General features: G+C 35.9%; 1 protein-coding gene across 1 annotated transcript in view; it reads right to left on the bottom strand.

Moving 5' to 3' along the window:
- Positions 1-16331, bottom strand: part of MMP16 (matrix metallopeptidase 16) — a 185789-nt gene that overhangs the window by 89606 nt on the left and 79852 nt on the right. Inside the window, exons 2-3 of the mRNA XM_082047058.1 lie at positions 10181-10329; positions 2305-2427 (exon numbers count right to left, since the gene is read on the bottom strand). Of these exons, the coding sequence (XP_081903184.1) occupies positions 2305-2427; positions 10181-10329 (272 nt within the window). The remainder of the gene's footprint in view (positions 1-2304; positions 2428-10180; positions 10330-16331) is intronic.

Raw genomic sequence — 16331 nt, 5'->3', positions numbered from 1 at the left:
ATTCTCCTTCACTCCTACACTCTTCTGGCTGGTAAACAGGTTCAAATGCTTTTTTCTTTCTGTTTCTGTTTCTCTGACAGAAAACGCTAGAGTAAAAATAATAGTACACACAGTTTAAAAAGCTTTTATATGTGATATCAATTTTATTTTACAATTAATAGTGACTTTGTGTTTTTCCTGAAGTGATAATTATTTAATTAAATAGAACGTCTGAAGAAATACTGTAAGATCAGGTAGCCAGAAAGGTAGTAAGTGGTGAATGTAGATTGTGTTCTCTTTCAAAGAGTGCCCCTCAGCACAGGAATTGCACCTTTTTGATGGCTATGCATACAAAAACCTCCTCATCTATGGTTTTCACAAAGAAAACAGTTTCTACATTTACAGTATCGTATTAAATATTTTATTGGAATAAGCAATAAAGAAACAAATATGAACAGCTTGCCTCACTCTACTCCAATCGAAATCCTTGGCAAAAAAAAAATAAAAATTCACCAAATATTTAGGAAAACCCACTCTTAAGGCCTACGTTCTGCTCATCTGTTGGTCTCTTTCTGATGTAATGAGTATGTTCACAAAACACCTTTTTTTGCTATTACCTCTCCTGTTCATAAACGCAGGTGAGCGCAGTCCTATGATAACTGGGATGGGTGACATTTTTTTTATTGTTCGTTCTGTGTTTCTGTTCTGTTGGGAACAGGGAAGTCATGTGGTTTTAGGGGTGTTTTTTGTACAGTTTTGGTTTTAGTTTTGTTTTCCAGAAAAGTGGAAGAGGTAGCAGACACTGAAATGACAGAGAAGTCACTCTGTCTTTGGAGCAATTACTAAGCTTGCTTAGCAGACACAGTGCAGACTTCAAGTTTCAACTGGCCAGGAGCACAAGGAATGCAGCTGGAAACCTGCAGGTTATAAAGCGACTGAGAAGTGGCACTGAGAAAAATGGAGAAGACAAGTGATGCTGGAGATATGATCAAAAGTTTAGGGATCAAAGCAACTTAAAATGTCATTCAGTTAACCAACTTTAAGCTTGTAAGCAAGGAATTGTTGGGAAGAACAAAGCAGGTGAGGAGAAGCATGTGAAGAATTTTTTTGTTGTTGTCTTTATTTGCTTTGAGTTATTGTTTGATTCAGAAAGATTCATATTGTATTTTTTAATCTAATAAAATTTGAGTTTTCTACTTTACATGTATTTTGGTTCACAGCTCACTACAAAAATATTATAGGCTTATTCACTTCAAAGCTCTGGCTGTCTGGAGGTCTTGTCAAATTGAGAGAGTGAATATTTTACAAGAGGGAAGGCAGGACGTAAATAATTGCTATAAATTCTTCAAAGTGAGAAAGATTAGCAGATAGTTGCCACATAGTTTAATACCAGGCGCCCTTGTTTGTTATGATGATTAATGCCTTGGGTGACAGTACAGAAGATACACAAGTGGTAGGATTTAGACTGTTGTAAAAAAAAATCTTATAATGAAATAGAGAATCAGACTCCGCACACATCAGAGCAATAGAAAAGCACACATTTATAGGTGACCATGCATGTCATGTCATATATATGCACACACACTACTTTTAAATTTTAAAATGCAGATAGTAAAGTGCTGTAGGTGGGCATTTGTATACTGATCAACTATGCAATATATTTACATGAACAATAAAGGACTTCAGCCAATGCAACATACTAATCTCAAGGCAGTCAATTCTCTATCGCTTGAAGTTCTGTCAGTGTGTAATGTCTTAAAATAGAATTCTCCAATTCAGACATAAGCCATAGTATTGACACAGTTACTAATAAAATTATATCTTCACTGTAGTATAAAGAACAGTCTATATGACCAACAGAGCTTATGAACTTAAAATTTAATGCCTTTATGAATAATGGCACCAGTTAATGAATTTGAAAACAATTTTATCCCTCAGAACTTACCCTTGTTAAATATTACAGGAATCTCAATGAAGTTGTGTAAATTTTCAAACAGGCTCTATTGGAATCCTTGGTTTGCTGACAAATTATGGATTTTATGTTATATACATGACACCTTCCTTGGTTGACAGAGCTCTAGCAAGTACAAAATTTGCATCTAACTTTCACTGCAAAGATCAGTTTTGACAGTAGGGAACACACTTTGCAAACTACATGCCAGACTCTAGAGTTATACATTTGTACACTCCCATGCATGCCCCATGCATATCACATATTAATAATAAACTTCTCAAAATATTGAAAAATATTTCAGAAATTTGTATGTACTTTAAAAGTTAGCGCTACTAGTGACATTTATGTATCTATATTAATATCTTTGATACCTGTAAGTGATATGTTTGTGTTGCCATTTCTGTCCTGTTAACGCATAGCGTTTCCGACGAATGTTAAATTTGGAGCTACCTCTAGTTTGGTCAGGCACACCACATCGCGGCTTCTTCATCCAGCTGCAAGAAACAGCACCACACAGTTAAAGCAACATGACAGAAAAATCATGACCAATGCACCTATCTAATAAAAACCTGTAGAGTTTGTATACCTTTACTTTCTCCCACAGAATTCAGAAACAAATTAATTTGCTGTTATTTTTCCTAGTTTTGCTACAACTTCTGAATGAAAACTTTATAACTGGACAAGTCTTTCCCAATCAATAATTTATTTTCATCCATTCTAGGTAATTATTATCTGTATTACTAACTTGCTTGCTGAAGGTGAAGTTTAAGTATATACACAAAGATTCAGTCAAATCTCTAGTTCCTAAATAATTTTTATTATTCTGTGATCCTTCTCTTCTGTCTCATTGTCACGATATTTAAACAAGCCTCAAGTTCTTTCAATCAGAGTCCAGTCAACTGCCAGCTTTTTTTTTTTTTTTTTTAATTCAAGATACTGAAACTACTAATTGTATGGTAATATATTCTTCTATCTTACTCTCTTTCCACACAATGAGGAGTTTCTCTTTGAAATTGTGAGTTCCTAGTGGAGATATTTAACTCAAGAATTCTGCCTAAGAATATTTAATGCTCAGCACAAAATCAAGCTGAAAAGGTCTAAATCACAAAAACCAAAAATTACCATTGTAGCACCAGACTTTCCACAGAAGTGTTTGACTTTTATAGTGGCCTCAATATTTCTTTGTTTTCCAGTATTGCAAAAACTTCAAATTCCAAATTTGTCAAAATTAGCATGATGTCTAAACCAAAAGCACTAATTCAACTGCCGTATCATTGAACTTCTTCTCACTTGTAGTGTAAGGGGATCTTTAGTTTGAGTAAAAGTGAACAAAACTCAGTTGAAGTTATCATTTTATATGAGTTGAATAGCTGCAGAACAATTTACCACCAGGAAGATAGAAAGATTAAAGACATTCACTGCAGAAGTAAAAGAGAAATGTCCTCTATTACTTTTCCAGTTCATTTGACTTTATTTCTACCACATCAAATAATTACTGATGTAAAAGCTATAGTTTCCCATTGATATTTACCACAAGAGTAGTCATACCCTATTTTCAGGCTTGCATGAATGAATTTCTGACCATTAAACAGGCATTTAAGCATTGTTTCACAAATAAATACACATGCAGCAGCTGTATGTATGTATGACTGGATGACAGAAAAGTCATTTGAAATGTCATCTCAGATAGAAGAGGCCTTTTAAAACATATGCAGGTAACAAAAACTCAAAAAAACCCAACCAGCCAACCATCTTTCATTTTTTTCCAGTAGTTATTCTTAGTTCAAGATATGCAAAATTAAGAAAACCATCTTTCTTTATCCAAAAGGAGACATGAAATATTTACAGTATAAAGGAGTAGTTTGTGAGAGTATAAAGAAATACACAATCTAATGAAATAATTGAATTTTTAGTTCTGTACTCAAGGAATGAGCTGTGTATTGTAAGTTTTACACCTCTTAATACAAGACAATCCATAGCTCACACAGAATGATTTTTAGAGGTGCGCTAATACAGTCAAAATCAGCCACCCTAATTTTCATACAGCCATACTTCTAATACTTCATATAATTTGTAGTTATGGATATAAAGCAAATTATTGTTTAAATGCCTAAGTAGGAGTTAAGCTCACCAACCTGTGGGAAAGTACAAACTTTTAGTGACAGTTCCAAGATGGCACTGCACCCCACTTGTACTGATAAAGAATACACAAGGTCAATGCCTGCAAATATTTGGTGGGTGACACATCCATCAAGTAGCACAAGTGGGGAAGCAAAAAATCATGACCTTGACCACCTGAACTGAAGCCACTGAATTCATAGACACCTTTTTCAAGTAAAAAACACAGAATGATTTGCTCTAATTTCTGGTCAGAATAATTACAACTGGCACATAAACCAGTTGACTATTATTTGTATTAGCAAGGAAGACAATGTTCTTTCCCTAGTGTCTGTAAAGACAATACTGCAAAATATATAAAACTTTACCCCACCAGTATTTGCTGAAACACTCTGCGACTTCAGGTTCCTCTATATTCTTGAAAAGAAGTGCCAATTCAAAAAGTAAATGTTAGCGATCTCTGGGATGAAATATTATTTAAAAGTTTAATTTGCTCTAATAATGAAATAAAATGACAGAAAGAAGTAGATCTTAGTTACAGACCAGAGGGCAGTCTAGTCTTCTTGGTAAAATTATATCATATTTACACTTCAGCAAATGAGATTAAAATTGGCTCAGACCTCGGAGAACTTTGAGACACATTGTCAGTAACACTTTTTCGCCGTGCACGTTAGATCATCATGTAGTTACTATGAATTTTAATGACAGGGTATATTTAAATTATGCTGTTGATACTGCACACACACATTGCAGAAAAAGATATATACGTAACAAGATATCAGTTTTCTCACCTTAAGGTGATATCACTACGTCAAAAAAAGAAGCAAAGAATAAAGAAAAAACAAATAACTACTACATTTTGTTACAGGCACTGTACAAAAATGTCATGGTCTTGTATAAAATGTCTAATATATCACTTATAGTTGTATTGTTTCAAAGGCAATGACTTTAACTAAATGGAATTAGGCTTACTCCCAAAAAAAGGTTTAAATTAGTTAGATTAACTGATGGAGACCTATTTTAATAACAGAGTTTTCTCACTGGCAAGCCAGGGGCAGGGAAGTGTAAACATTCCAAGCTGTGAATTTAAAAATTAATCTTCAAAGCTGTTATTGAAATAATCTCTCAAGTTATGTCAAAGGTTCAATACTCTTACAGAAAATAATGTTAGCATAAAATGTTTTCCACTTAAGATTTAACACAAAAAGTCAAGAACAATAGGTAGTATGGATTCAAAATTCAACATTGCATTATCTTAACAGGACTACTGACAATCCATTTTTAGCAAAAAGAAACACAGCTCAAAATAACATGTTATGAAATTCAAGCAGTCACAATTTATTCTTGCATTGTTTTTGAAGTAGTATGTACCTATCAAGAACATTACGCTTGTATCCTTATTGGTTTGGATGGGCAGGGGATGTTTCATGTAGCTGTGCTGTCATGCCCACTGATGTTCTTACTGTTCTTACAAGAGGACTGGGCTGTGGTTCACATGCAATATAAATCCTAACTTAAAACAAATAGAAGCCTTTGCACAAGTGGTTCACTAGATTTCAGGAAATTTTCTTCACATCAAATCTAAGGAAAGATGCAATTTGCAGCTGATGAGTTGGAATATCACCTAATCTGGCACCTAGATCTTAGCTGAGCTATGTTTAGCTGTCAGAATTTTAAACAGATTAGTACATGGTTAGTATTAGAGTCCAGTTATTTCTAGCACAGAAATGAGGCAAGATGTTAATAACTTCTTGCACGTAAATTATTTTCCTTTTTTTTTTTAATATGTTATTTATTTTTTCTTTAAACAGTAATGGTTCTCACACTGACTGAAAGATTTCCATCAGTAATAACCATTAATGTCCATGACATCTGGGGCTACTTAGTGTGTAATATGATCTTCCATCTGGGGAGAACTGAAAAATAAAACATTAATTTCTATTTTCTTCCAAATATACCTTAATTTACATAACATGATCAATATCTTCAATGTTCTTGATGGCTTGTTGGAGTTTAATTGTTTCTTTTTTAATAATTGGTTTAATTTAGTAAAGGTCCATACTGGTAATGACCATGCTGCTCTTTAATCTGTTTGCTTCTGAACTTGTAGAAATCTTTTATGCAGTAGCCCCTCAAAATTAATACTTTATCAGTACTCAATAAAGAGGCTTAATTGTGACTAATGTACTCTATCTCTTGACTATGTCACATCAAATTCCTCTCTTAGCTGCATTAGTTTGAATCTCGAGGAGCTATATATGTCAAAAGAATTAAAACAGCTTAGGCTCATAGAAAATCAGAAAAGATTACAATAAAAATATGCAGCAAAACTGTAACGCTCTTCCAGGGGAGAAGGAGCTGAAACTGAACTTCTTATATTAATAATTCAAGCCAGTTGACAAACTGTATCTTGTTCTTTGGGGGTCAGGAGGAAGAATCTCTTTCTGACTCCTCACTTCCTTAAGCTTTCAGGAAAAAGTTTCAGCCTAATGCAGGATCAAAAAATTGAAAAAAAACCCACATGCCTTTGTTTAAATACCCTACTCTACTTTATCCCCAATAAAAACTGATGTTTAGACGGTTCAATGTATTTGGTGGTGGTTTTTTGTTGGGGATTTTTTTTCAGAGTTAAATGAAAAAAAAGGAAAATAAAAAAGAGAGTCCAACTTGACTTAATGCAACTTAACTTATTGGCTGGAAAACCTATATACATTTATTTAAGGAAATTACTGAATGGCACCCTGAAACTTCTTGTGGGGAGAGACAGATAGATTTTCTAAACATCTTTACTCTTCGCTACTGTGGTCCACTATTATAAGACTTCACTGGCACTCCTCTAAGTAATAGCAAGCAGTCAAAAGTGATGTAGGATACTGTATTTCAACCCTTTTACTGATGATGATTTGTCTGCAAGGCTTTTCATTGAATGTTTGCTGAGGGGACAAGGCCTTATGCACAGCTTTTGTACAAAGACATTTACTAATAAAAAAAGGCAACTAAGTCAATTTCAACAGCTCAAAAATTACTGTTCACTCTCACACTTTAACTGATAATTAATATATAAACAACAGAGATCACACATACATTTGATTATATCTTAATTATGAACCTTGAAGTCAACTCAGAAGTTCATCTGAGCATTAAAATAAGCATATTTGCCATTCATTTATAAAATATGACATTAAAATAAAATTACAGCTTTGTTACTATTGCACAAACTTAGCATCCTATACATAACCTTTCTATCTTTACACCAAGAAGTTTGTAATGTACCCCTGTAAACTGCAAAACACATTTTGGGAAAAAAAAAAATCAAAACAAAATGAAACACCAAGCATGTATAGCAGTTTTAAGAAAAGAAAACTAGTTTTTCTGCTTACTGTGTTTGGTTTAGGACTATGAAAGACCAGGATGCCAACAGTGCCTCTATTTCAAGAACTCTCCTTTTTAATGAAACATTGATAGTGTTTGATAATATAGAAATTAATCACATAAAATATTGTGGCACATCATGGAAATGTCAGACACTGTTTTCACTGGTTTTGACATTGTAATGATACTTGTATTCAGAATGTCCCTCGTATTATTATGCCATTATAATGTCTGTTCCTAACACTCACTCTTCCTTAACCCCAGCAACAAGCATGGATCATGCTTTTCAAGCAACTTGGAAAACAAGTTAAAAAACACAGCAAAAACACGTGAATGGTGAGGGCGAAAATTAACACTGTTCATATTTATGCATAGCAAAATACTCATTGAGGGATTATCTTTTTTTTCAGAACAACAAAATCCCGCCAGAAGACTTTGGTGATGATGCTGGAGGACACTGTTTCTCTGTTAATATCCCCAAAGTTGGTTCCTATCAAGTTACTATTATAATCTTTTTTAATTTTTTGTCCTTCTGAAGATGAAGAGGCACATCATAATCTCTTCTCAAGACATGCTAGAGAAGCAGGTAAATCCTCATGCACAAGATGAAAACATATTGTTTTCACATGGTTCCTGCTGTACTCTCTATTTTGTAATCCCAGTATTGCATGTGATTATAGCATATTAATTACAGGGAAACAAATGGTAAACTGTCATGTGTTCCTGGCCAAAAAAGAGTATATATACTTGCTATGTAGATGAAAGGGAAGATTATTTCAAACATTTATAAAAAACTGACATAAACAAACAATGAAAAAAAAGTTTATCCTTTGTTACATAATCACATCTCCCAAGAATATTCAGTGGTGATAACTGATGGTAACTTGAGGCCACAGTCTAGTTTAATGAGTTTGTTTTTTTTCTTAAGTCTTTATGAATCAGTTATGTTCCCAACTTGACTCCAGTTAATGTAGTAACAAAAGTGTAAGTATATGTAAAATTCACCCAGCATGAGCTACATGCACCTATGAATTGCCATGCTTTAATATATATTTCTATGTAAAAGAAATATCGTGCATTAAAATGTTTGGAAGACTCAATATCCACTAGATTGTAAAATTAATGTTTTTGTCTGCTGCATAGATGTATTCCTTTGTCTCTTACATAGGAGAAGTGAAGACAACCTTGCTGACATCCTTGCCAGCAAGCCCAATTTAGCAAACGTAAACCACTTCCCTTTGCAATTAAAATTTGTTTTGTTTTGTTTGTCAACTTGCTAGCTGATACTCTAAACCAAGAGACAGCCTCCACTTTTCCTTAGGTTACCACTTTCTATCCTCTCTGTACTCTAACTGTGAACAGATTCTTTTCCTGTCAGTGAAATATATTGCCTTTTACAAAGCTGCCACCACGGTGCCTTTAAAAGGCTACTTGTGCCTGGTGTAACAGCACTCTCCTCTCAAGGATCAATCACTGAAGCTGTATAAAGAGCCAAGTCTCTCCACTCTGCAGGTTGAATCATAAACATACTTTTGAGCATCGCTTTCTCACAAGGCGTTTACTGCCATTGCACTGCATGTTCTAAGGTCCTTTAAATTCCTAAACTAAGGGATGTGAGATCAACTCACCTCCCCTTAGGGCAGACCTAAAATCTGCTTTGCTTTATTGCTTTTCAATGCAATAATGCATGTGTCAGTGGAATAAAATGATTTTTCCAATCCTGTCAGTATTTTGGGTAGTCTCGTCCCTAAACTCTAAATAGTAGAAAAATCATTCATGTCAGCTACTTTACTAAAAATGAATAATGAAAGATGACACATTGGGTTAGGTTTGGTAAATGGGAAATGAAGGATGATTTTTTCCCCTCCCCCAAAAAGCATTTTAGAGATGGAGTAGAAATATATTTCAATAAAATAAATGCTGTATATGTAGTGACAGTACTACTTCATTATTGTTTGCTTTTCAAGCCAAGCAACTTTTTCTAAAACCACAAGACAATCTTTATTACATTTTAACTGGAACAAGTCCAACAAGCACTTTGAATCTTAATACCAGATCCATTTTCTTAGTTGTGTACTAATACTACTCCTTCTTTTTTTTTTTTTCTTCTTTTTCCTGGCACATTTCTAAATTTTAGTATAGTATAGAGTTGTTTGGAAGTGTCTTTTAATTGCTCTGTTTCTCAAAGTTTGTCTGTGTTTAGTAAAATCAGATGCTGCCTGCCTTAAACAACTTCAGAATTGCAAAGGACATGCAAAACTAATCCAATTTTACTGCATGTAAAAATGATCACACCTGGTCTTTTGTTACTGGAAACCACTAAATAAATGAGGCGGTGGAGTGTGCTAAAATACTTTGCAATGAGCATAAGGAATATTACACTTCAGATTTTCCAGTAAGAAAAGACGCTTTCCACTGTGAAACCTTACATGAATTCTTGCCAACCTTGAATCAGTTTCTCCACTTCCACATTGACAACCTTTTGGCCCTTTCTTTAATTAACCCTGGAACAATTTCTTTGCAACCACATGCCTAATAACAGGCAGGCAAGTGACTACCTGCTACCATGAAACACAGAACATGAGAAGAAAAAAAAAGGCAAGGAGAGAGAGAGAAACATTTCAACTCCCCATCTGAAGCTGCAACACTATTCGGATATCCCAGTCACCCTGTTTCATGTGATATAAAGTTTTTCCAGTTCTATTTTACCTTGCTTGAAACAGAAAAGTCAAGAGCAGTTCAGTACTGGTTACTTACTCAATTGTGTTCCTGTCCACTTTTCCTGTCATATTAATGCCATAGAACTGCTGCATGGCAGCTATAGCTGATTGCATGGTTTCTGCAGAGCGCAACACCGACATTCGGGGGTCAGTTGGTGGAAGGTAGCCATACTTTTGTAACCATACCTGCAATGACAAGTGCAGTGGCTATTAAATAGAAATTAGAGGTAAATAAAATGCTCCCTAGTAATTAGGTTTTGTACCGTATATAATAAAGCCTCTAATTCACCAAGCATAAATCTTGTTAGTTTGGTATTGTTTGTTTGTTTGTTTGGTGGGTTTTGTTTGTTTATTTGTTTTTGTTTCTTTGTTTTGTTTTTGTTTTGTTTTGTTTTTTGTTTTGTTTTGTTTTTTTCCAGATAATAAATTCTTGGGGTCTTTTATTTCATCTCCTTTATTAAAGATTCTGCTGTTTTAAGACTTGCAGTGTTTTCTATCCAGGAGCCAGCTGTCTGTATTATCTGAAACTTGTCCTTCAACTATTTATTTAATATATTGATTTATTCAAAGTCACAACTTAACCACATAACCCTGGCCTTAGGCACTTCAAGAAATTTTTAAAGCAGACAAAATATAACTTCTACAATATATGCCACATATAATCGATCAGCCACAGAGTACATAAGAATATTCACCAACTACAGTAATAAATCCACAACAGCTCTCACACAGTTACACTATATTGTTAGCATCTCTCAAAGAATATGAAAGAGAGGGTGGGGACATATTCAGCTTTCTGGGAAGAATATTAAAATCACACACTTATGGAGAAAGCAGGTGGCCAGGAGATAGTGAAGCAGCTGAGTCTGTGCCCACTTACAGGAAACTCCCTGATAAGAGGATCTTCCTTTTTACATTGAGATGGATTTAATGCCAACCCTTACGCTCTTAATTGTGTAGAAGTGAGAGGGAGAAAGTATGGTACAAATAACTGAAAGCTTTATGGATTAAATCCAATATCTTAAGAACACCTGGAAAAAGCCCCTGAAACATGCTGTCCTCTTGAGGCAATATTTTACAAACAAGCAGCTGCAGTTAGCTTAATGTTTCTAAGCATTCTCAAAATCGAGCCTATACAAAGCAGTGTAAGACTTTTAAGGCAATGAGAGCAGTGATACATCTTTAAAAATGTCTTAGCTTCTCGTCCAAGGACTGAACTACTCACTAGAATGAAAGGTACACTCATCACCTCTCTGCAAGACACAGTTAAATTGTCTTGCTGCAGCTTCACTCTCCCCAGTAACAAAGTACTTGTGGCCTCAGAAATGTGATCTTCTGTTAAAAAAAAATAAAGATAGATAGATAGATAGATAGATAGATAGATAGATAGATAGATAGACAGACAGACAAATAGAAAATTGGTTCAGCCACCTCTTTCAAACATATCACATCCCAGTTCAAGGATTCTGAATCATTATATTAATGAATGCTATCCACCCACTCTCCCCTTACAGTGTTTTGGGCTCTGACTGCCTCATACAACACTTGTGCATTTTTTATCTGTTTATACTCACTGTTTACATACAGCCTAACACCAAACCATGTAGCTGCAATTTTCAGCCTTCAGTTTAGCTTGCGGAGTCCACCCAATTCAGTTCTGTAGCAGGTTAACCATGTTAATAGCACACTCCCATTTACAGACCCAGTGAAAAAGCTCAAGATGGATCAATTAATTGCTATGGTTCACTTCACTGATGCTGAACATGTGTTATAGGTGAACATTGTCTCAGTGTAAATAAAATATGAAACTAGCACTGAAGATAGCGAAAATCTTCAGGTTATGAGCTCAGATATTTCTAATTTAAACAGGTTTACCTTCTCATAGTGCAGTTCAGACATAATCTCACCAATGTCTGTGAGCTCCACACAACAGGGAGATACAGAGCAGATAGGATTAAGACCCAGTCTAACCTCTTTCACCTTCACATCTTCTCTATATACAGGAGCTATTCAGAATAAGAACAAAATCATGCTTAATAGATAGGAAGATGCTCTCATTTCCAGTATAAATGAACCCTTACAATCAGTACCTACATCCAAATTTACATACTCCTGACTTCTTGCACTTTTCGGCTTCAAGGGTGAACTTGTGAGCACTAAGTTTCTGCTAGGTTTGGGTCACCACACAAATAATTTTGTTTATGAGTTGCTTTGCACAGGGAGTCTGTGTTTGCCTGCCATTGTTGAAAGGTTTCTCTGAAAGGCCAGCTAGCAGCGGAATGATGGCAAAAGCAATGCAATATGTGGAAACATGAGCATGGAAGTAAGAGATCAGTTTGACACAGAGTGGGTTGATTTCCGTGTAGCAAGTTCTTTTGAATTAATATCTACAATAGTGTATTTAAGAATGGGGTTATTTTGAGATTCATCCTCTCAAGTCATTGCATAAAAGGCAAGGGAAACAATGTCACAGACAGTGATATTAAAAAAAAAAATGATCAGTCAGGGAAAAACATAGTTCTGAGCAGTCACTGTTGTCTAAAATGATGCCACCTTCCTGTCACCTTCTCAGAATGAATTTGGAATACAGACACATAGCAGGGCTTTTCATGAAGTTCTCTTTCAGGCACTAAGGGCACACGAGATAGCATGGTAGGCTTGTGAGGCCACCTATCACTTCTCAAAACCATCCTCACTGTGGCATAACTAAAAGAGACAAACATGTGGGGTTACAAGTAACCAAATTTACAAGAAGCTAAACCTTCATATATCTGAATTAGAAAACCTATAAAGAGAGAGAGAAAAATATCTTGAGGAGTACTGCTCATGGGGGAAGGGGAGAGGACAAACTGTCATCTAGCAGAGTGCCACTGTAGACACAGGAAAATGAAAAGAGAGGTGGCTCAGAAACAGCAGGAGATAACACTGTAGCCTTTCCCTTTCTAAAAAGACATAAATACAAGCTAAATACAGGATGCCTTATAGTCACTTGCTGTCATTGAGCAAAGGAAGTAGACCACCTGGGTCTTCCTTCAGCCTTCAAAATAGCAACCAGAAGACACAGCCAACATACCAGAAAGTCAGATGACACCCTGAAAACAAGTTTCTTTTTTTTTGAAAATTCAGGCAAATCGATGTCCAAGGCTAATAACTGGTGAATGCTTGAGAATTAGTAGCATTAAAAGCTACCGGTATTCTGTCCTTGTGAGAAAGGATCATGAAACAAGAAAAGAGACAACAAATCTGGTTCCTGTTGCATTCCTCAGATTCCCCAGCTTTCTATTAAAAATTCTGAAGGACATTGGCTCAGTCTGCCAGACACCTGAAATATGCCCCTCAGATACTATTGTGCATAGTCCAAATGCTGGGAACTATGGAGGAGAAGCTTAACTTTAAAGTGAAGTCCAAAATACATAGGTGGGTAAAACAACAAAGAGGAAAAGAGTCAGAGTGAGGCAGTCACAGCAGGAGAACAAAGGAGAACAAAATTCTCATTGCCTTGTATTTTTGAGGCAATCTATTATTACCACAAAAATCCCACCCACCCCCCCAATTAAGTCTATCCCTGCCTTAATGCACTTCAGCAATGACAGTGCAGTGTTGGTGAACCACCTATAATTCCGAGGAACTCATCTGTCTTCGAACAAGGAAATGGTGAAGTAGATCCATCTAACATGTAATGTCTGGGATGCCAGCAGAGACCCTTTACATAGACTCCAAAAACAGTGATATGTCCCATTTCTTTAAACAGTTTAGGCAGATAAAATACTGCTACTTTAGGTGAAGTTTTTGGATGGGAGTTTCTTGTCCTGCAGGAAATGAAAGCCATGGTAACCTCTCAAGGTAACCACAGAAAAACACAGCTGGAAGATAACAGGCTCAACCACTTCCCTCCCTATTACAGTGCTTTACTATCCCATTGCTCTGAAGTTTGCCTCTGTGTTGAATCTCCTTATTATAAATTAAGCCTGTAACTTCTCATTTTACCTGCTACAGGTGAGGGGAACCAATTATTCCTTTCCCCTCTGCAGCAGCCTTTTTTTGTATTTGAACTCTCTTATGTGAGTCACACTTTTTAACATCTTTACATAAACTAAAAAAACCCTTTTGTTTAATCTTATTACATTGTCCACATAAACCTCCAGCAAAATAGAACCTGAAATCTATCTTTACGAAGCATCTGCTTGCACTACCTTTGTATGTTAGTTCCCATTGTCAGCCTATTATCAAACACTGGAGAATAGCTGAAGAGTGCTATTAGTAGTTCAGAAGAACATGGACACACAAACATTTCATTTGGCTGGGAAAAAGAATGCTTAAAAATATTCTTTCTCACTAATTGAACTTCAAGGCTTATGTCCCATTTATCCATACATTTTAAAATTATAAAACTATGCCTTACACACACTTTTTCCACCAGAAAAATTCCTTCACTTTCTCTCCTCATAACTGTAAGGAAATGGTAAGGAAAAAGATAATCAGAACCCATTGCTGATGAAACCTGTAGAGATACTAGGAGTTTGTTGGAGACCTGCCATTTCTGCAGGAGCCTATGGAACCTGTAAGTGCTCAGCACATGAGTTGTATCACTTTCCAGATTTTGGATGTCATCAACTAGAAACCTAGGGGTTTGGGTTTTTTCTGCCATGATTAAACGATTTTTTCATTTTAGTTTTTAAATGTTACTTATATTATGCTCTACAGATCACCTGGCTATGGATTAGATAGCATTTTGTCACATGGCTGTATGTTCATCTCTTCTAAAGGATAAAGCATGAGCTATCTTAGAGTATATTAAATACACCAACAGACTTCAATCATTCAGATCTTTGCTAATGTGGCAAGAAAGAGTGCTCTCAAAAACAGTATGTTGACACCAAACTGTTACTAAGAACAAAGAAAACCCATATATCATCATTAAACATTAAGCAAGAACATTAGAAAGATAATCAGAGTTCCAGAGATCTTACTAATTTCTAAGATAAAACTTATAAACAAATTATTAATGTTCCCAAATGACAGTGCATAGTGTAAGCTACAGTACAATTATGTTCTATGAACCTGAAAGCTTAGTAAATCAAACAGTCTAATAAAGCATGGATCAAAACAATTTCATTAACACCATCAGTAGTGCAGCTACCTTTCATTATTATTCATGTATTCTTGTCCCTTTTTTAGACTTTATGATGAAAAAAAACCTCTTATTTGTGCTGAGTAAAACTGTGAGTTTTCATAATTTCAAAAGATTTTGACTTTTGTTTTTTTAATACACTTCCACTAAAGATCATAGAATCATATACTAGTTTGGGTTGGAAGGGACCTTCAGAGGTCATCTAGTCCAACACCCCTGCAATAACCAGGGATATCTTCAACTAGATCAGGTTGCTCAGAGCCCCATCCAGCCTGGCCTTGAATGTCTCCAGGGATGGGGTATCTACCTCCTCTCTGGGCAACTTGTGCCAGTATCTCATCACTCTCATTGCAAAAAATTTCTTCCTCATGTCTAGCCTGAATCTCCCCTCTTTAAGTTTAAAACCCCTTGTGCTGTTGTAACATGCCCTTTTAAAAAGTCTGTACCCATCCTTCTTAAAGGCTCATTTTAAATACCAAAAAGCCACAATAAGGTCTTCCTGGAACCTTCTCTTATCCAGGTTGAACAACCCCAATTCTCTCAGCCTGTACTCACGAGAGGTGTTCCAGCCCTCCTGTTCATGGACCTCCTCTGGCCCCTCTCCAACAGGTCCATAAGTTTCCTGTGCTGAGGGCTCCAGAGCTGGACGCAGGACTCCAGGTGGGGTCTCACCAGAGCAGAGGGGCAGAATCACCTCCCTTGACTTGTTGGCCACGCTCATTTTGATGCAGCCCAAGTTATGATTGACCTTCTGGGCTGCAAGCACACATTGCTGGCTCATGTCCAGTCTTTCATCCACCATATCCCCAAGTCCTTTTGCACAGAGCTGCTCTCAATCCCTTCATCCCCCAGCCTGTAGTGATACCAGGGGTTGCCCCGACCCGGGTATAAGACCTAAGATACTCTAAGTGAAATTATTTAAAATGTCTGAGTAATTCAGGAGACTTATATTTCAGAAAGCATACATTTAAGTATCTACCTGACACTGATCACCACAGGATTTAGCAGTTCAAGTGCTGATGTAATTTTGAAAAGACATTGAAGGCTTTTATTATGG

The sequence above is a fragment of the Streptopelia decaocto genome (genome assembly GCF_964273445.1).
Source record: "Streptopelia decaocto genome assembly, chromosome: 2".
NCBI classification, from domain to species: domain Eukaryota; kingdom Metazoa; phylum Chordata; class Aves; order Columbiformes; family Columbidae; genus Streptopelia; species Streptopelia decaocto.
The sequence above is the reverse complement of the archived record's forward strand: the minus strand, read 5'-3'. Positions and strand labels throughout refer to the sequence as shown.